Source organism: Procambarus clarkii, chromosome 83, assembly GCF_040958095.1.
Source record: "Procambarus clarkii isolate CNS0578487 chromosome 83, FALCON_Pclarkii_2.0, whole genome shotgun sequence".
Taxonomy (NCBI): Eukaryota; Metazoa; Arthropoda; class Malacostraca; order Decapoda; family Cambaridae; genus Procambarus; species Procambarus clarkii.
Window position 1 is genome coordinate 3,171,499 of NC_091232.1, and position 22,581 is coordinate 3,194,079.

A 22,581-nucleotide genomic window follows, 5' to 3' on the forward strand; every position below is an offset into this window, starting at 1 on the left:
AAACCTTACATTTGTCAGCATTAAACTGCATCTGGTAGTACCTACTCCTCTAGTGAAGCCAAATATGTGTTTATGAAGGTCTCCAGTCTTCCACAGTAGCCTATTTAAGACCATCCGTTCTGCAGTTTTACTAACGCATGATGTTAATGAAATGGGTCTGTAATTGCCAGGTTCTTTCGGCTTAGGAATCGGTATGATGTCTGCTTTCTTCCAAGAGGTTGGTAGTGTGCCTTGCTGCCAAGATGCATTGATGACGTCCAATATTCCTTGTTCTCCAGCAGGACCTGCATGTGCGATCATTGAGTATGTAATGTTATCAGCACCTGGTGCAGTGTCCTTACCACCTTTTTTGGCTCTGATTAGTTCCTGTTTGGTGAAGGGACAGTCACATTCGTCAGGTATAGCTATGCCCTCATGAATGACTGTCATCCTCCACTATCAACTGGCTGGTCAACAGTGGCCATAAGATACAGCTTACGCCATCTGTTGACATCAAATTACACTTATAACAAATTACCCCACAAAATACAACTAGCGCCATCTCTTTTTTTTCCAACGCACTATAAATAGCCAAACAGCAACCCATAAGGTGGGTTGTTGTGCTCGGGTAGGAGGTTCCAAGCTCCGCCCACAGATGGTATGGGGTGCATAATAAATGGCATATCATTGGTAGAAACTCTTTGTTGACATTCTCACAATAGCCAATCATAGGAAGGGATCAGCTAAAGGCTCCATCCACTTAATAAATCACCTTTATTCAGCACACCATCCTTACTTATGACATTCTGCTTCAACTTTAATCTACATAAAAAGTGAAGGGTTAAGTATTTAAAAGCATTAATAAAGTGATAAATAAATACTGCAGGATGTAACGAGTGTTACAGAAACATGGGCTGGCTACCTAGCTTGTGACGTCATCAGTGGGGGTTGCCTTTCGCAAATAATATCGATGATACAATGCTCCGTTCTCTTACTGACGCGATTATTCAGTTAGATGGAAGTTTCTATCTTGTACAAAACAAAGAGGTTGTGTTTGAAATAAAGATATTGTTGTGCAAAAAGACGTATTTCTTAGTTTGCATTTAATTATAGAAAGAATGTTGGCATTCCCAGCAACAGCCAATCACAGGAAGGTATTTGCTAAAAGTTCGTCTCCTTACTGACGTCTTCAGGAGCGACACACAGATCTAGCTTATGACTTTCTGTTTCATCTCTTGTATATAAAAAATATGAATATTTCGGTTACTATGATTATTAAAGGGATGAGATTATAACAGTTGTGACAAAAATGGCTAAATTTTGCCATCAAAAAGAGCTCATAGTGGATTTTGTAATAGTTTTATGGAAAGCGTTGTTAGTCTAGGTCACTTATTATGCACCCCATACCCATCCTGTGGGCGGTAGTGGAAAGGGTTACAGAGGCACATAATGGGCTCAGGGACTGAACCCCACAATTCATTTAGCTAAGCAAGTTACAGTCTTGATGAGCTAGTTACAAAATTCAGTATAAGTCGTCATATCATTAATGGGTTCGAGATCGATCACAAGTACAGTTTCTAAATTAAGCAACTGACATATGTGGAGAGCTAGTGTCACAATTGACATGTTTGTCCTGCACACCGCCCCCCATCCAATGGGCAGCGGTGGATAGGCTACTATCACTTAGTTACTACCTACAAATGGAAAACGGTTCCTAATGGAAAGCGTATTACACAATTTTTCTAAATATCTTCTGATATGGGTGTTGATTTCTCAATTCGTGTACCTAATACTTGAAGGCTTTTCTACAGTTCCTTGTAGATTTTATACCAGTCAGGACAATGAGTAAGGGCTCTGAGTATAGTTGTGTTTAATACACTATTCTTATATCTGTCTGACCATTAATACACATTCCAGTGTTGGTGGGTTTAGTATAATCTTCTGTGGTGAAAGTTGTCTTAGGTCCTCACGTAGACATGGAGGAAAGGGAGAGTACCATCGATGCCTAGTTAATGGGTAAAGTTAAGCACTGAGTTGCGGATAAGTAGATCCTTTAATCGCGACAATTCCAGGAGGGTTTTCACACATACAAATATGTCATCGCTGTATCTTCAATAGATGCGATGTTTCCCTATGGTATTTTTGTGTTTTTAATACAACAAAAATTAATTTGTAGCGAGTAGATTATCCCAATAATATACTCGCTCCAAATATAGTGTTAATATTCCTGTCAACCTTTGGAGATGAATGAGGTGAGGCGTTGCCCGGGCAACACGGTGAGGTGTTGCCCGAGCAATATAAGCAACAAGAATAGCAAACATTAACTAGTCTACTTTCAAGTGTGGTCTAGAGCAGACACTTGCGAGATACTGTACCAACGCTCAGTGCGCTCAACTCACACCAACGTATCACCTGTGTACTTCTGTATATTCGACCAAATATATATATAGTATCTTAGTGTTAGTATATTAGATATTAAGTATATTAGATATTAAGTCACTGCACATTCTCTCATGTGTATTATACATATATAAAACGCTAAACTATAATGCCAATCCTGATCTTAAAAGCTTCATAGAAGGTTGTAACAGAACCCATGAGCACCACACCAGAAATAAATACAGTTTTGATATTCCTAGAGTACGTCTTAATCAAACTAGAAATGCTCTGCAAATCAAGGGGCCCAGAATGTGGAATGACCTTCCCAACCATGTTAAAGACTGTACCTCTCTCAACCAGTTTAAGATAAAAACTAAACACTACCTAATAAATTCCCTGTAATCTACCTCACTCCTCTATTGTCAACCCATGTCTGTTATTTTCTTTTTTTTTTTAATCAACACTGTTTGTCAACCTATTGTATTTGTGCTGCTTTTTCAGTCATGTTCCCCCTTTTTTTATCTTTATTTGTATTTGTTCTCAACACTTTTTATTTTTTATGCTCAATTAGTATTAAGTTCTAGATATTAATGTTTTTCTTGCCCGAAACGCATTGCGTAATAGTGGCTTTAGGCATTGTATGTACTAGCTCTATCTATATATCAATCCATTAATGTAACATCACTTGTATGTATATACCTTACCTGAATAAACATCTGAATCTGAATCTGAGTGTCTGTGTTTATTTGTCACCATACTTTACGTAACAATAGAACCGTTACAAATTATTATAATGTTTCGATTATTTCCGAGTGGGCCCAAAAATTTATTCCCCTAAATAAATGCACATTATTATCATTATGATTGACTAAATCTAGTCCTTGCAGGCGAGATCAGTTGTGAACGCTAGCTAGCGCACAAGTACAAGAGCGCCCAAAATTAACACACAAGATATGTAGCGACAGGCGTGTAGCTTCTGACTTTGCTTTTATTATTATTACATGTTAAGCGTTTACTCTTAATACATATTATTATATACAAGTATAACTATTACACAGTAAATGTAAAGGAGTCCACCCAAAAATTGGCCACATTCAAGTATTTTGTGCGTTCGATCATGTTTGTGGGCCTGTCGGCAGAGGAGAACACTATCAACTGGCTGGTCAACAGTGGCCATAAGGTACAGCTTACGCCATCTGTTGACATCAAATTACACTTATAACAAATTACCCCACAAAATACAACTAGCGCCATCTAGTTTTTTTCCAACGCACTACAAATAGCCAAACAGCAACCCATAAGGCGGGTTGTTGTGCTCGGGTAGGAGGTTCCAAGCTCCGCCCACAGATGGTATGGGGTGCATAATAAATGGCATATCATTTGGTAGAAACTCTTTGTTGACATTCACACAACAGCCAATCACAGGAAGGGATCAGCTAAAGGCTCCATCCACTTAATAAATCACCTTTATTCCGCACACCATCCTTGCTTATGACATTCTGCTTCAACTTTAATCTACATAAAAAGTAAAGGGTTAAGTATTTAAAAGCGTTAATAAAGTGATAATTAAATACTGCAGGATGTAACGAGTGTTACAGAAACATGGGCTGGCTACCTAGCTTGTGACGTCATCAGTGAGGGTTGCCTGACGCGAATAATATCGATGATACAATGCTTCGTTCTCTTACTGGACGCGATTATTCAGTTAGATGGAAATTTCTATCTTGTACAAAACGAAGAGGTTGTGTTTGAATAAAGATATTGTTGTGCAAAAAAGACGTATTTCTTAGTTTGCATTTAATTATAGAAAGAATGTTGGCATTCCCAGCAACAGCCAATCACAGGAAGGTATTTGCTAAAAGTTCGTCTCCTTACTGACGTCTTCAGGAGCGACACACAGATCTAGCTTATGACTTTCTGTTTCATCTCTTGTATATAAAAAATATGAATATTTCGGTTACTATGATTATTAAAGGGATGAGATTATAACAGTTGTGACAAAAATGGCTAAATTTTGCATCAAAAAGAGCTCATAGTGGATTTTGTAATAGTTTTATGGAAAGCGTTGTTAGTCTAGGTCACTTATTATGCACCCCATACCCATCCTGTGGGCGGTAGTGGAAAGGGTTACAGAGGCACATAATGGGCTCAGGGACTGAACCCCACAATTCATTTAGCTAAGCAAGTTACAGTCTTGATGAGCTAGTTACAAAATTCAGTATAAGTCGTCATATCATTAATGGGTTCGAGATCGATCACAAGTACAGTTTCTAAATTAAGCAACTGACTTATGTGGAGAGCTAGTGTCACAATTGACATGTTTGTCCTGCACACCGCCCCCCATCCAATGGGCAGCGGTGGATAGGCTACTATCACTTAGTTACTACCTACAAATGGAAAACGATTCCTAATGGAAAGCGTATTACACAATTTTTCTAAACAACAGTCTTACCTGGGACGCGGTCGGGTCAAGATACCTGCTCCGCACCTTCCCCCCCCCCTCCCCCCATGCTGGGTACTGAGATGGAGACTCAGTCACCAGAAGACATGGCTACTTCTCACGGCGTTATTAACATGGACTCTGAAAGCAGCCAGTCAGACGAGGAGGGCGAGTATCTAGAAGTTCTGACAAGGAATAAGAAGAAACGAAGAAGACAGGATGCAAGGCGTAGTGTGGACAGTAATGGTACACTGAACGGAAATGACAAAAGAATGAAGAACGACGCCGAGACTGATGCAGACAAACGGACGGAACGATGTGAGGAAGGTGAGGGTCAGCGGAGGTGGAGGCTTCTCTTCCCTGCCTCATGCACGCTGGCTTGTCATCAGAAGCTGCTGTGGACAGTCACACTTGGAAGAGAACACCGCAAGTTCGAGCCCCTGCTGAAGGAAGGTGTAAACAGACCTTACTTAACGGTAGGTTCTATGGAGGCAGTGATGTTTCTTAGCCAGCAAGGATATGATGGAATTGTTATGGAAATACCGGAGGGGAACGAGAAGCTGACAAAGGTAATTATTTACAAATACCCTCAGATTCTAGACCCCGAGTTCATCCTCGACGACCAACGATTTGTGTGGGCCAAGCGTCACCTTATTAAAGGTGAAGCTAGGAGTCAGGTGGTGGCTCTAGTGAGAGGTGAAGTTCCCGAGAAAGTGTTCATCACCGGGGCTGGCTACAGGCATGTAGCAAAGTATGTGGAAGAGCCCATAATATGCCTGAAATGCTGCAGATGGGGCCATAAATCCTGGAGCTGTCAAAATGATCCACGATGTCGGTTCTGCGGAAAGTCTCACCTCTCTAATGTGTGTAGAAGCAGACTTAATCTGGGGGAGAAAATAGTTCCCAGATGCTGCAACTGTGGAGGTGTTCACAATGCCAGCTCGGCTGTGTGTAGCAAGAGGCCGAGTATGGGTGTTATCCGCCCGGTGAATGTTACAGAGCAAGCAAGAGCTCTTACACAGACACCGGGAGCACAGCAAAACAGTCTGAACCAAACAGTGCCAGTGAACCGGACGAATGCGTGGGTAAAGGAGTCACCTTTACTTAGGCAGGCTCCAGCAACAAGCAGCCACGCCACCACTCAGGACTCCGGCAGGGACAGTGTAACGGTGAGTGAAGTGGCTACTGTGGCTCAGAAAGAGGGCCATAATGATACGGTCAAGGAAGTGTGGGCTGAACTCAGAAAAGTTGGTGAGTTCCTCCGACATCTTGGGCAGAGAATCGAGTCCATCGAGGCGAAATTGAACGTTCAGGAGGTCAAGGAAAATCGCAGAACGGTGAAGGATAATCAGGATATAGTGGTTGAGGACAAGAATGAAATATTGAGTGATGAAATGAAGGAAAGTGAAGTGTGTGTGAATGATGATAGTCGTAGTGAAAGGAAGAACCCTATAATTACACATAAAATGAAGGAATCATTTGGGCCAATAATGGACGTCTCAGGGCTGAAAAAATCTCTTGAGAATCGCAATGTCGCTTTTACTGGTGAACTTGGGAGGAGGTGGGAGATGTTATACAAGGTATGGCTATCATTTAGTGAACTTATTGGGGATGACTTAAACAGTGAATTGATTAATAATGGATCACCCTAGACTGAAAGTGTTGTCATGGAATGTTAATGGTTTAAGAAACAGGGTTACAGATGTTCATTGTTATGTGATGGGAAATGATATTGATGTTGTAGCTCTCCAGGAGACAGGGGATAGGAATGAAGGATTATTGAAATTAAATGGCTATAAAGGGTTTGACCTCTTCGCCGCAAATAACGTCAGAGGCACGTCGATTTATGTTAAGAACTCCATACCAGCAGAGTTAGTAGAACCGCCATCAAAAACGCAAGGTATAGAGAGTGTCTGTGTTAAATTATCATTAAGGGAAGGGGAATTTATTGTAGTTAATTTGTATGTATCCAGGAACTGCTTCGACGCTAACTATTTACCTGACTGCATTTATACTAATCCTTCACTGGTCATTGGGGACCTTAATGCTCGGCACACAAGCCTTGGGACAGTGGGTAGTATTAATACTAATGGGGTCAAGTGGTTACAGTTTCTACAAGATCATCCAGATACCTGTCTCTTGGGAAACAATGAACCAACTCACATCAGGGGAGGACGGCTTGACTATGCCTGCCTTTTAAACTCTCAGGGGATTATGGGGGAGGCTCGGGTTGTTCGGGACCTACTTAGTGACCACTTTGCCTTGAACGTGGAATTACCACTGGGGAAAAAACAAGTCCACTTTCAAAGGAAAAGGCTACATATTAATAAAGATATGAAAACTTATTTTATTCAAAATATGGGAGATTGGTATCAACATTACATGCCGCTCTGCGTTGATAGTTTTTACGAGGACATGGTCGAGAACATAGAGAAATTAGTACAGAGGGAAAATAACGGGGGCAGGGGAAGCAAGACGCATGGACCTAAGAAATTTAAATATTCCAATGATCAGCAAGTCAAGGGGTGGGAGAGAATGCTACGGAGTGCACATAAAGAATGGTTAAAATATGGAATGAGGGATGAAGAGAAAAATACAATGTTGGAAGTGGCTAGGGAATGCAGTCAGGTGAGGAAGGAGGCGCGGGACAGATACTGGCAAGACTGCTCAGTCCATTGGTAATACTAAGAACCTTAAAGACATATGGAGAGCAGTAAACAAAGTCAGGGGTTGTAAGACCAAATTCATTGCTCACTCAGATCCAGGGAAAGTTGCTAACGAGTTAGTAGATAAATGGGCAAGTGCTGCTGGTATGGAGTCCTTACCTGCAGACACGAGAGTCACCATTGAGTCATGGGAAAATATTAGAAATGGAGTAACTTTATGTGCCTTAAATACAAGATCTATAACATGCACTGAGATAACTCACGATGAGCTACTGGATGCTATAAAAAGTGGCAGCTCTACTGCTCCGGGAAAAGATGGAGTAACGTATGACATACTTAATTATTTAGCCGGTATGAAACCTAGTCCCTTACTTGATTTGTTTAATATGAGTTATAGAGAGGGAAAGTTACCAAGAAAATGGAAAGAGGCTGTCATCATTCCTATCCCTAAGTCTAACGGAGGCTACAGACCTGTCTCCTTAATATCCTGCTTTTGTAAAATGATGGAAAGGATTTTGTTAAATAGGCTACTCTACCTTATAGGTGATAACATGTCCAGTAATCTCTTTGGTTTTATCAAAGGCAAAAGTACTGCGGATTGTCTCTTAAAGTGTTTGTCTAATGTGGATGACAATTGTAGAGTTTTTGTTGATCTACAAGGAGCATTTGATAAAGCCAATGGGGAAGTAATCTTATACGAATTAGCCAATCTGGGAATAACAGGGAGATTGCTACACTGGATAAGGGATTATCTACAAGGCAGAAAAGGTCAGGTGTATTACCAGGGTTACATGTCTGAGGAACGGAGGTTTCAGTTAGGTACCCCACAAGGGGGAGTATTAAGTCCCACCTTATTCAATGTATTAATGAACAGATTAGCATCAGAGATGTATCCTCCAGGGGTCACGACGATCATATATGCTGATGACATTCTTATACAAGGCACTTCTGGGAACAAAATTCAAACTGCTCTTAACATACTTGGTACAACCTGTCACAAGTTAGGCTTAGTTATAAATGCAGATAAAACCAAATACGAGTATAGGAAACGAAGAAATATAACACTTACTCTAAATGGTGTGGAACTGAGCCGTGTGCAGAAGTACAAGTATCTGGGCATGTATGTTGGATACACATGTGAGAGTAAAAATGCTGAAATAAATCATATCAGCACCTTATGTAAAGCCCGTCTGCATCCTCTGAAAGCACTGGCTTTTTCTGGTAAAGGTGTTGGGGTACCTATCTTGCGGATGTTATAAATAAGTACTGTTCGGTCCCTGATAGACTACGCAGCACCCGTATTGTCTTACACAGGCCAAGGCAGAATTCAAAAAATAGAGCTGATACAGAACGAGGCTATGAGGATTATTCTTGGATGTCAAAGAAATGCAATGATTGAAATAATGAGAATGGAATTAAATTTACAGAGTGTGTGTGATAGAGTCCGTGACATTAACACTAGAGTATCTATTCGTTTCATGCGGAGAAAAGGAGGGGATAAGCTGTTTGAGAGCGTTCAGACCTGCTTGAGTGACGTACACACTTCCAGGAAACTGAGGGAGACACGCTACACGAGGGGATTAGCTCATGACCTCAGGGAATACGACGTACTTGACTGCTGTAAACCCTCTCGACAGTGTAATATGTCTGCTCCCTGGAAAGTACAGAAAATAGACGTCGAAATTGTACCCCTCAAGGCGAAAAAGATTCATCATGAACCGGGACAATTACGGTGTTTGTATGGAAGCATGATATCTCGGTTACCAAGAGGCAACAGTTTACATGTATATTGCGACGGGTCGGTGGCGGAGGATGGCAGGGCCGGGTGTGGTGTCCTAATAAGGGATTATACGGAGTTTGGGACTGTGGACAGGATAATTGAACTCCGGCTTAGTAATTATATATCATCCACACAAGCTGAACTGCAGGCCATTCTGGCGTGTTTGGAGGAAGTACGTCATAACGACAAAAATGTTTTTGTATTTGTCGATAGCCGAGGAGCACTGGAGTCCTTAAACAGTCGAAACCCAGTCTTCATGTCTATAGTTGAGGACTGTAAGAGAAGAATAACTGAGATACAGCTGAAAGGTTATAGTGTGAAATTCATGTGGATTCCATCTCATGTTGGAATAGTGCTCAACGAGGTGGCGGATGACTTGGCCAAACGTGCCACATCAAAACCACAAGTTGACATTGAATGTGAATTCACAATGAGACAAATAAGAAGCAAAATCAGAAATATTCAGGCACAGGCGGGAGTGGAGAGGAGAGAGATAATGTATGAGAGTAGTCAAACCATGCAACACTACATGTATGTGAGTCAAAACACCCATTTCACTTATGGTAATAGGAGAAATGCTTGGAGTGACTCTGTGTACATGCGGCTCAGGCTTGGGTACAAATATTACTGGGAATATGGGATAGATGTTCATGATAATGACACGAAGTGTAAACTATGTGGTATGTTAAGGTCTCACACCCTGGCCCATTATGTTCTTGATTGTCCGTTGATTAATGTATTTAGAAACACTGAGATAAGGACTGTTCCTGAACAAATAGCCTGGATGTGTCACAACGGAAAGGTTGATGATATTCTTGAGAGACATAAGAATTTTGCACCAAGATTGTAATATTTTGTTGAATTATCTGCATGTCTCTTGCAAATTGTCTATACAGTATACCTAGGTCATAAAAGTATTTGTGTCTACGTCTGATAACATACTCCTTGTGAAGGAGGAAATGTATATGTTTACCTCTCAGAATGTTTGGCAATATGTTTATTTGTGATGTGTGTCTATGTATATATTAACACGTTGTACTGAATGGGGTGAGAATAGCTTGAGCTACCTCATCCCTTTGTGTGTATTTTACCTCAATAAACTTATTTCAATTTCAATTTCATACAATGCCTAAAGCCACTATTACGCAAAGCGTTTCGGGCATGATAAACTTAAATGACAAGCTTAATACTAATTGAGCATAATGAGTAGAATGAAAACAAGAAATGAAAACATAGATGACAAAGCAGCACAAATACAATTATGTCGACAAACAGCGCTCTTTAAAGAAAAACAGACATTGGTTGACAATAGAAGGGTAAGGTAGGTTACAGGGAATTTATTAGGTATAGCTTCGTTTTTAACTTAAACTGGTTGAGAGAGGTACAGTCTTTAACATGGTTGGGAAGGTCATTCCACATTCTGGGCCCCTTGATTTGTAGAGCATTTCTGGTTTGATTAAGTCGTACTCTAGGGATATCAAAACTGTATTTATTTCTGGTGTGGTGCTCATGGGTTCTGTTACAACCTTCTATGAAGCTTTTGAGATCAGGATTGGCATTATAGTTTAGCGTTTTATATATGTATAATACACATGAGAGAATGTGCAGTGACTTAATGTCTAACATATTCAGAGATTTGAGTAGGGGTACCGAGTGATGTCTGGGGCCAGAATTGGATAGTGTCCTAATAGCAGCTTTGTGTTGAGTAATTAGAGGACGTAGGTGATTTTGGGTAGTACAGCCCCAAGCACAAATACCATAGTTGAGATATGGATAGATAAGGGAGTAATAGAGAGTCACCAGGGCAGGGCGTGGTACATAATATCTGATAGTTATATTTATGACAAGGGATTTAAAATTTGCCTATATTTCTGCTTCTCTGATGACATTAAAAACTTTCGTTTATTACACTATCTACATAAAATTAACATTTATCTTCATTAGGTTGTAGTTCTCATCAATAGGGAGAGCGTCGGTAAAAAAAAAAAATTGTTTAAATATAAATATCTTTCCTCTCTCAATAATATGCCCGAAACGCTATGCGTACTAGTGGCTTTAGGTATTGTATGTACTAGCTCTATCTATAAATCCAATATTATGTTTATAAATCGACTATTTATGTACTTTCCTGAATAAAATGAACTTTACTTTACTAATATCTAATCTCTGTGACTAAAACGTAAGAACGACTTTATCTATGCCTTTTTGATAACATACAATTATAAGCTTTATTAGTGAATCTCTATTAATTAAACAATATATCAGAGAGTGTGTAAGGTTTGGTGTTCCATGTGCGAAGAGACATGGGAGATTTTACATCAGTACAGTAAATGTTTTAAGTAGCGAACGCATACTAACGAATAACGATTAGTATAGACCAACACTATTGTTCTATGAAGTCGATTTAACTCCCAGACATGTATTTTTCAATAAGTCTTAAATATTTTCTGGCTAGTTATGTTAGATATTATTAGAAATACGTATTCTACTTGTTAATATAATAAACTAAATTTGCGATCATTTAAGGAGAGAAGTGCGACGACTGGATCACTATGTACAGAAGGTTGATATGCCAACAAACACTTTCCAGACAACAATATATCTTGGATAAGTCGCTCCACAACATTGACACCTGGACCGTTGACTTCCTATGAGGCCACATATTTACTTATTTCATAATGGAAGTATATTATTTTATAGTAAATATATGTTTTCTCGTGTTCTGCATTAAGCACCAACATTATAGTGAATAAATATACCATATTTCTTCATTATTTAAGTAATGCTAGGAGGCTTTGGGTCATTAGGTGAACAGAATCTCCAATAGATGGGGCGAGAGTCGCGCTATCTCTCGCCCGAGCGAGTCGAAACTTATTTTAGAATTGATATATCTTTGTCCTCCAACAAGATATATTTCCTTTGGTGCACTCACAATATCGAGCATATCTCTGTCTTTCTGAAGGCATATAATATTTTAGGCTTTATAAGCGTATCTCTGTTAATTACACACTATATTGGCAAGTGCGTAGGCTTCTGCATTCCATGACCGACAAGCGGGTCCATAGAATTACCCAAATCGGCCCAAAACTACACAAATCGTCCTAGCATTACGTAAGTAATGAAGAAATATGGTATATTTACTTACTATAATGTTGGTGCTACACGTAGAACATGATCAAACCTATTTTTACTCTGAAATAATCTAATTTCATAACGAAATGAGACGTAAATATGTGAGAGGTGACGCCATAGGAAGTCGACTGTCCAAGCGACAATTTTGTGGAGCGACTTATCCAAGATATATGGTCGCCTGGAGAGTGTTTGCTGCCATAACAGCCTCCTGTACACAGTGATCCAGTCGTCGTATTTCATGGCTCAAATTGTCGCTAATTTAATTGGTAATATTAACAAGTAGAATGTGTATTTATAATAATATTTTTCATAAACAGCCACAAAATATTTAATATTTATTAAAAAAAAGTGTCTGGAAGTTAAATCAATTCCACATGACAATAAATTTGTTATATAGATACTAGCGTTATTCGTTGGTATGCGTTCGCTATTTAAACTACTCCAGTCCTTTTCGTTCATAGAACACCGAACCCTACACGCTCTCTGATATATTGCTTAATTAACAAATATTCACAAATAAAGATTATATTTATATATGTTATCAGAAAGGCAGATATAAAATAGTTTGTGTTCATGCATCACAGAGATTATACCTTATTAGAGAGGAAAAATATTCATATTTTAAACGAGGCTTCTTGGCCGACGTTCTCCCTTTCGATGGGAACTATGACCTTTTGAAAATCAATGTTAATTGAATCTAGATATTGTAAAAAACGAAGTTTTTTATGTCATCAGAAAGACATATAAGCTGCATGTTAATACTTTGGAATAAATATAACTGAAGTGAAAGTGAAGATATATGCCTTTTTATAGTTATTTGATGGCTCGCTCAGGGAGTGTGAAGGCCTGCACACAAGCCAATCCATTTTATAATTAATGTACATATATGCAAAGTAACGTCAAAGGTTTTTATTTCAGAATAAAGACAGATGTAGACGATAATGTAAATACATTTCAAGGAAAACATATCTTAAATGAAAGCAAAGATATGGTCAAATAAATAGGCAATACCACACCATCGCCAGTGTCCGGACACATGAATATTCGCATTAGGTAGGTGAAAGGAAATGTACCCAACCATTTCCATTTACGCGACCAGTTTCCGTTCTTATGTTCTTACTTACATTTATTGAAATTTATCATCATCATCATTTACAGAAATAAATTAACATAAAAATGTAGTAATTTTAATACACAAAACAGAAGTAGATATGTATGTAAATTATGTCGCAGGATAGGATCACTATTGCAGAACTATTCGCATACTTTGCGTCATTATATACAGTACTGGAATTTAAAAAAAATCGCGGAATTCAGAGATAACACCATCATTGGTGTCCAAGAAAAGTGTAAGTACTTCATTTATAATGATGTGCTGCCCAAAATCTTAGTGAAGTATCTAAAATTTGCTTACTGTAAGTAATTCATGCAAATGATTGTAAAGCTGCCGCCCAGTTGGGTGGGTGTGGAGCACATGACTGTAAAGCTGCCGCCCAGTTGGGTGGGTGTGGAGCACATGACTGTTAAGCTGCCGCCCAGTTGGTTGGGTGTGGAGCACATGACTGTAAAGCTGCCGCCCAGTTGGGTGGGTGTAGAGCACATGACTGTTAAGCTGCCGCCCAGTTGGTTGGGTGTGGAGCACATGACTGTAAAGCTGCCGCCCAGTTGGGTAGGTGTGGAGCACATGACTGTTAAGCTGCCGCCCAGTTGGGTGGGTGTGGAGCACATGACTGTTAAGCTGCCGCCCAGTTGGGTGGGTGTGGAGCACATGACTGTAAAGCTGCCGCCCAGTTGGGTGGGTGTGGAGCACATGACTGTTAAGCTGCCGCCCAGTTGGTTGGGTGTGGAGCACATGACTGTTAAGCTGCCGCCCAGTTGGGTGGGTGTGGAGCACATGACTGTAAAGCTGTCGCCCAGTTGGGTGGGTGTAGAGCACATGACTGTTAAGCTGCCGCCCAGTTGGGTGGGTGTAGCGCAAGACTAGTAATTGGACGACTCACCATAGATGTAAAGTGCCTAGTATAGTGACTTGTGAGCCTCTTGTTGAATCACTTGTGATACAAAGATTATTGATGTGTGTATTTGTGTGGGTGATTGAATATGTATGTGAATGTATTTGTATGTGAATGTATTTGTATGTATATGTATATATGCAATTGACGATCACGAAACAATAATCATTTGTATGCGGAAAATTCCATATTTCATTTCTCTGGATCTACAGCATATGTATATATATATATATGTACATGTATGTATGATTATGTGTACATGTATATATATAACATTAATAAGAAGAAATGAAGATGAAGAAATGATAAAAAGAATGGCAATAGTGGATAGTAGTAACACACTTAAGAATTATTCAGTAATAAACACAAACTCGTCCTTCACCTATGGTAACGGAAAGTCAACTTGGAAGGATTCAATTTACATGAGATTAAGATTAGGATACAAATATATCTGGCAATACGGTGTTGATGTCAGTGAAAAAGATAAGGAGTGTAAATTATGTAGTATGCCGTACGCCCACACCTTAGAACATTATGTATTAGAGTGTCACCTTATTGAAAAATATAGAAATAAGGAAATAAATAGTGTACCACATCAAATTGTTTGGATGTGTGATAATGGTATAATAGACAGTATACTTAGGAGCTACAAGAATTTTGCCCCAAGAATGTAACAATTATATGCTGTACTTGCTGTATGCAATGTTAAATGAGATTCTTGTACTGTTATATGTCTATTTGTACTCACTGAATTTGTGCGCCCCTTGAGGGACTTGAAGTAGAGGGGGGTAGAAATAGCCTAAGCTACTCTATCCCTTTGAGATGTATTTATTGCTTATCTCAATAAACATACTTGAACTTGTAAAACTGTAAATTGAAAAGTGAATTGAAAAACTGTAAAACCTTTGCCTTATTTAAAAGCAAAACCAAAAAGTACCTAACTTCATCTTCTTAGTTTCCTACACTGAGCTTTAAATTTGCTCTGTACCTAGTGTTACCCAATCTCCTAATTTTTATGTAATATCAAACAATTAACCTTATCATTGTGTTCATTGCTGTCTTCTTTTATGTGCTAGCCATATGCTGTATTGTGACTACCAATTTTTGTCAACTACCATTCAAGCTGTCATTGCAATCAATCTTATATTGTTTCTGCTGTATTGTGCCTACCAATTTTTGTCAACTACCATTCAAGCTGTCATTGCAATCAATCTTAGCTACCTATGTGCTTTAATATACTGTACCTACAATTTTCTCTCATCTTCTTTTTTCATTTCATGTAACTGTTATCATTTTTTGTCTATAAATTTTGCAAGTATTTACCTCCTTAAAATTTTCTTAGATTAAGGACCTGCCCGAAACGCTGCGCGTGCTAGTGGCTTTACAAGACTGTAATTACCATATTTGTATCATCACATTCCTTATGTACATTCTTGTATATGCATAAATAAATAAATAAACTTGAACTTGATATCGCGCAGAGGATGAATATGGAGAGCAAAGTAAACAAAGATTCACACGATGAGAAAGGGTTGCGCAATGTCCTATGACTCACAGGATGAGTATTAGCTGCACAATAAACTACAGGTCACAGGATAAGTATGGGTTGCACAATAAATTACAGGTCACAGGATGGGTATGGGCTGCACAAACTACCGGTAACAGGATGAGTATGGGATGCACAATAAATTACGGGTCACAGGATGAGTATGGGTTGCACAAACTACTGGTAACAAGATGAGTATGGGGTGCACAATAAATTACCGCACAGAGGATGAGTATAGGGTGCACAAACTGGTTGGGTAAATGGAAATGGTTGGGTACATTTCCTTTCACCTAATGCGACTATTCATGTGTCCGGACACCGGCGATTGTGTGGTATTGGCTATTTATTTAACCATAACTTTGCATTCATTTAATAATTATATTAAGATATGTTTTCCTTGAAATGTAGTTACATTATCGTCTACATGTCTTTATTCTGACATAAAGACCTATGGCGTTACTTTGCATATATGCAAAGTAATTATAAAATTATAATAATTATAAAATTATATAATTATTTGCAGTCTCCGTGGTGTAGTGGTAAGACACTCACCTGGCGTTCCGCGAGCGCTATGTCATGGGTTCGTATCCTGGCCGGGGAGGATTTACTGGGCGCAATTCCTTAACTGTAGCCTCTGTTTAACGCAACAGTAAAATGTGTACTTGGATGAAAAAACGATTCTTCGCGGCAGGGGATCGTATTCCAGGGACCGTAGGCTTAAGGACTTGCCCGAAACGCTACGCGTACTAGTGGCTGTACAAGAATGTAACAACTCTTGTATATATCTCAAAAAAAAAAAAAAAAAAAAAAAAAAAAAAAAAAAAAAAAAAATTGATTGGCTTGTGTGGAGGCCTTCACACTCCCTGAGTGAGCCATCAAGTAACTATAAAAAGGCATATATCTTCACTTTCACTTCAGTTATATTTATGCCAAAGTATTAACATGCAGCTTATATTTATGTCTTTATGATGACATAGAAAACTTCGTTTATTACAATATCTAGATTAAATTAACATTGATCTTCGGAAGGTCATAGTTCCCATATCGGTAAGGAGAGCGTCGGCCATGAAGCCTTGTTTAAAGTATGAATATTTTTCCTCTCTAATAAGGTATAATCTCTGTGATGGATTCACAAAAACTATTTTATATCTGCCTTTCTGATAACATATACAAATATAATCTTTATTTGTGAATATTTGTTAATTAAGCAATATATCAGAGGGCGTGTAGGGTTCGGTGTTCTATAAACGAAAAGGACTGGATCACTGTATACAGGAGGCTGATATGGCAGCAAACACTCTCCAGGCGACCATATATCTTGGATAAGTCGCTCCACACAATTGTCGCTTGGACCGTCGACTTCCTATGGCGTCACCTCTTACATATTTACGTCTCATTTCGTTATGATATTAGATTATTTCAGAGTAAAAATAGGTTTGATCATGTTCTACGTGTAGCACCAACATTATAGTAAGTAAATATACCATATTTCTTCATTACTTACGTAATGCTAGGACGATTTGTGTAGTTTTGGGCCGATTTGGGTAATTCTATGGACCGCTGTCGGGTAGTCTGTGCGGGGTCGGAGCTTGGCGATTATTAAAACACATGTAATCCACATTATATATATCTTTATTAATCCACATTATATCCACATTATATATATCCACATTATATATATCTTTATTATTATATATCTCATATTATATATATCACATTATATATATCTATGGTAAAGTATTTAAAATGAAGCTTATATTTCTATCTTTCTCAGCACATATAAAAACATTTGCGTTTATTAACGAATTTACGTGAAATAAGCATTGTTCTGAGAGTGTTACTCCGTTGCTCGATCTGTGCGGGATCGGAGCTCGCCGATTAGAAAAATACACGTATCTTCGCTTTAAATACAAATATGCCCATGGTAAGGCATTTAAAATGAAGATTATGTTTCTATCTTTCTTGAGACGTATAAAAATCTTACGTTTATTAACGATTCTGTGTGAAATAAACATTGTTCTGAGATGAATATTGCGGATTTCCGGCTCTACGACCAATGAAAAATGCAACTTTTATACAACTACAAATATCTTTAGTTTTACTTTAAATTTTGTCCTGAAAGAGTTTTCATATATAGATCCAGTTTCTGCCGTTCTTCTGACATAAAAAGACCTTTGGTTTAATAAGTTATTAAGATGTTTTCAACAATATTACTAGGGCGTTCACCGATTCTAACATGGGCGACCCTTTTGGAAACGCAACACATGGGTTGACCTGATTGATATATGGGTCAGATTCCATTAAGGTTCGGAACATAGTCAAGAATTCTTACTAAACAGAAAAGGTAAAATATTAAGCTTAATTGTATATAACATATTAGTTAGTCTGTTCTATGTTAATCAGATGGTTTAGTTTTTAGCCAGAAATATAGTAATTTTTGTTATACATGATAAAGCAGTGTGTTCTCCGCATCTTGGAAAAGAGCACATGGCTTAAAGTTTTTCATGGAATTAATTGGATAATTGCCTGAATAATAAACCTTTATAAAGGCCTAACACAAGATTTGTTCGGGTTACATTATTGGGTATCCTAATTCTCATGAGCTAGTATCCTAATGGTGCATCGACTGATGGACCTGCGTCCAAATAGCTCATCATTGCATGGGTGCGTTAACTAATACAGGTACAGTACTCTACTGTAATACAATACTCTATGGCCCTTTATTATAGTGCAGCACCCAATGTATTTAGGTGTATGGTCAAATCATACATAGGCATTCTGACAAAGCTCGTTTTCTAATTGTGGTAACCAACACATATCGTTAAGTTACTCACTGTTAGCTAGGGCGAGACTGTTATGTTCATTTGAGCTAGATTGAGTTATGTTGGGTTAGGTTAGGTTAAGTTAAGTTGGATAAGGTTAAATAGGTTTTAAAATTAGTTATAAAAACAATTTGCCAGCTAATTTTACAATTTGGTACAATTGATACCAAGTTGTAAAGTCTCTTGGTACAATTTGACTTGTATCCATAATTTAAGTACAGTATCAAATAGTGATCTTCTTATACTGTGTTTCTCACCATTTTTCCTCTGAAAGTAACAAATGATCAATGATAATACATATAACATGTATGATAATGTATGTTTGTATATGTAAATAATATATGGGTGTGTAAATATGCACTACGCTGCATTTGACATTTACTGTTAGGGAAAAACAAAAAACCTGTGAATAAATTTTGAAAAATTACATAAATTCAGTTCAATAGAAACTTAGAAAACTCATAGCTGGTCCAATCTCAAATATAGTAGTCCATTTTATTGAGATTATACTTCATAACCTGAGGCTGAGTTCAGTATTCGTGTAGAGCAAAGCTTGGGTATATTTTTAAAAGGATATACTTAAGTTACGTTTGCTTTAGATTGAATAAACTGTTTTTTAGATGCAGATGTGTTGGCCTATGCAAAGTAAAGACAAAACATGTACACTAATTACATTTTCTCTCTTTTTATTTTGTTTTTACCATTATAACATTTAGGTTTTGTTATATATGTTTAATATGGATCTTATTTTGTAAGCACATGTCCTTGGTGAGTATAATAGTCTTTAACAATGTTTCCTTTGAAAATTATAATTGCAGTTTGTAACTCAAAACATTGCTCAACTCAACTCAATGGGCAGAGTTTCTTTCCTGTGCCCTTGTTACCTAGCAGTAAAATAGGTACCTGGGTGTTAGTCAGCTGATACGGGCTGCTTCCTGGGGATGGAGGCCTGGTCGAGAACCGGGCCGCGGGGACACTAAAAAAGCCCCGAAATCATTTCAAGATAACCTCAAGAAATTGGCTGTATGTACTATTTGTTGGCTCTAATCCTTTGTCAAGTGCTCTTATCAGAGTCTAATTTGCAGATAATGGCTACTGACAAAAAAAAGGAGGATACGCCAAGGTTCCTGGTGGGAGCATGCCTAGGAATGTGTCCTTATGCAGAAGTTCGACTGTGAGTTGTCTTGAACACTGTTCCTGTGCTCTAGAATAATATGGGATAATATTTTTATTTTTATGTCATGACTATATGAGTAGCTTTTAGTTTTTCATGTGCAGACCATATCTATAGGATAACCCATTGAATTAGTTTGAGATTTTAGGCAATTGTGCAATTCCAAATGAGCTTTTAAAATTGAATTTGCTCTTCCATGAAATTTGATACATTCAGTACATAATTAAGAATTCTATATAGTTTTTATTCTCTGCAGTCGGCAACGAGAAAACTTGGTTCATCCTTTGGAAATGGCAGTTGATTCCAATGGTGGAAGGCTGAATTACGTTCAGCCTAGAGCAATGGTTAAAGAGTTTTCTCGCTCAGCAGCTGGTCATGAGATAAAGGCATCTGATATTCGCCCTTTACCTGTGTTGATAAAAACCATGAAATATTTGTTAACTAGGTAAGTACATCATTAATTTAGTCCATTACCCTAGTAGGTAGCACTGTATAAGCTGTTCCAATTTTTATGCATGTACAATGTACTGTACAGGTATTTTACTTTTTTTTTGGGTCATCCATACAGTGCTTAAAGGGATCATATTTCAAGCTAAGAATGCCTTTATTTATCACCACAGAAATACTAAAAATGTCAAGCACAACTCTTAGGTGCCTTACAGAAATTTGACAGATATGTATAAGATAAATATCTTTAATAAATCTTTATAAATGAGGTGGTGACCTGAGTCAATTGATTGTGTGTATCTAAAAGATTATGGAATATTTGTAATCAGTATAGCTGGGATGGAGTGTGCTGGATTTAATAAATTTATCATCATTATTTTTGGCATCTGTGATTAAGGTGGATTATACTTCAACTTTCGAGCAACTATTCCTAAAATTTGTACGTGAATGAGGTTCTGTGGGCTCTTCCCAAGCTCGGCCTCGAGGCTTGACTCATGAGAGCTTGTACAACAGGCTGTTGCTTGGAGTATCCTGCAGTCCCACATAATCACTACAGCCTGGTTGGTCTGGCACTTCTTGCAAAATGAGTGTCCAGTTTTTTCCTGAAGACTTCCACTTTTGTTTTTGACAATATTTCTTATACTGTACTTGCTGGGAGGATATTGAACAACTTTGGGCCTCTGATGTTCATACAGTGTTCTCTGATTGTGCTTATGGCACCTCTACTCTTCACTGACTCTCTTCTGCATTTTCTTCTATATTATTCACTCCAGTATATTGTTATTTTGCTGAGTAAGTTTGGGACCTGTCACTCCAGTAATTTCCCAATCCAATAATTTAGGTGTTTGACCCATGTTTAAATTATTTGATACCTCTCTCATCTCCTTTCTAGAGAGTACATTTTGAAAGTTTTGAAACGATCCCAATAATTTAGGTGTTTGATCATGGCTGAACTCCTATGACTAATGCACTGGTCTAATGAATTGCATATTAGCCCGATAGCTCCAGGGAGCCTCCAGAGCTCACCCAGAAAATGGTGTTTCATTACATTCAACTTTGGTTTTTTATAAATACCTGTACAAACGAAACAGGAGTTGAAATTCAAGAAATGGCTTTATCATTTTAATCACAGAAATACATTTTCTTAGATAAATGATTATATGACAGAAATAAAGATTTTGGTAGAACATTTAGGTTCATTCTCAACTTGGGATCCCGGTTTGAGTCCCAGTTGGGACAGATATAGTTCTGTTCATTTACAACCAGAAGTTCGGAACATTTCCTATCACCTAATGCCTTTGTTCACCAAGCAGTAAATAGGCACCTGGGAGCTAGTTGGCTTGTTGTGGAGTTGCATCCTGGGGAGGGGATCAGTAGTTTGACCTGGCGGAGGGGGCCTTGATATAAGCCTGGACCATTATCAGGGCCAGCTGTATCAAACAAATTGATAATGGTTCAGGATGGACTGAAACTTCATTACTATTTTTATTTATAGATATGGCTTGGGGGTGTAATTTTCAGCCATGCTTTTTGTGGCTTATTGTCTGCATTTATTAATTGTACTGTAGAAGTTCGCTTATCCGGACTGCTGTATATGGGAAGGACTCCGTGCCAGATGAGCACATTTTCCAGATTAACTGATTTTTTCACCCCAGAAGCCCAAAAGTGAACATTTCAAACAATTTTTATACCACAAACAACATAATTTGAATTGCCACATATAATTATAAAATATTCAACCAGACACCTTGACTTACCTTGTTGTAGTTCATCTTCTTGATTGATACTACACATGTTGAAATTTAGAATTCTTGACAATTTACGTAACTTATTTTAACACAACACTAAAATTAACACTTAAAATTACTGTACCGTTCATGAGACAAGGTCAGTTTTGACTGCCAACTGCTAAAGCCTCACTCGTTGATGGTGCTTGGACTGCCTGTGAGGCAGTAACTGGTTGAAGGCGCTTGGGTTGCCTGTGAGACCTCACTGGTTGAAGGCTTTTGGACTGCCTGTGAGGCTTCACTGGTTGATGGGCCTTTAGTTGCTTTTCTTACAAATTAAGAATCAAGTTTAGCTTGCCTTCTGTGTTCATTGGCATCTTTTATGATCAGCTCTTTGGTTTGCCTCAGGCACTGATACATGTTTCCAACTTCTGGATTAGCACAGTTGGAGGAAAAATTAATTAATATGTCAACAGA

The 22,581-nt window shown here is 38.2% G+C and overlaps 1 protein-coding gene and 1 long non-coding RNA gene across 10 annotated transcripts in view; one reads left to right on the forward strand and one right to left on the reverse strand.

The window, feature by feature from the left end:
* The window catches only part of LOC138358430 (uncharacterized), a 19,624-nt gene extending 2,073 nt beyond the window's left edge, over positions 1-17,551 (reverse strand). Inside the window, exon 1 of one of the 2 annotated variants that reach the window (XR_011225363.1) lies at positions 17,439-17,551. This is a non-coding gene — a long non-coding RNA (uncharacterized lncRNA). Of the gene's footprint in view, positions 1-45; positions 403-17,438 lie in introns of those variants that run through there. The other variant, XR_011225364.1, reaches the window with a different exon arrangement.
* Positions 13,272-22,581, forward strand: part of LOC123768756 (SAC3 domain-containing protein 1) — a 20,353-nt gene continuing 11,043 nt past the window's right edge. Inside the window, exons 1-4 of one of the 8 annotated variants that reach the window (XM_069316277.1) lie at positions 17,691-17,858; positions 18,152-18,278; positions 19,842-19,930; positions 20,187-20,375. In XM_069316277.1, the coding sequence (XP_069172378.1) occupies positions 19,845-19,930; positions 20,187-20,375 (275 nt within the window). In that variant the 5' untranslated portion in view covers positions 17,691-17,858; positions 18,152-18,278; positions 19,842-19,844. The other 7 variants (XM_045759525.2, XM_045759526.2, XM_045759522.2 and 4 more) reach the window with 7 other exon arrangements.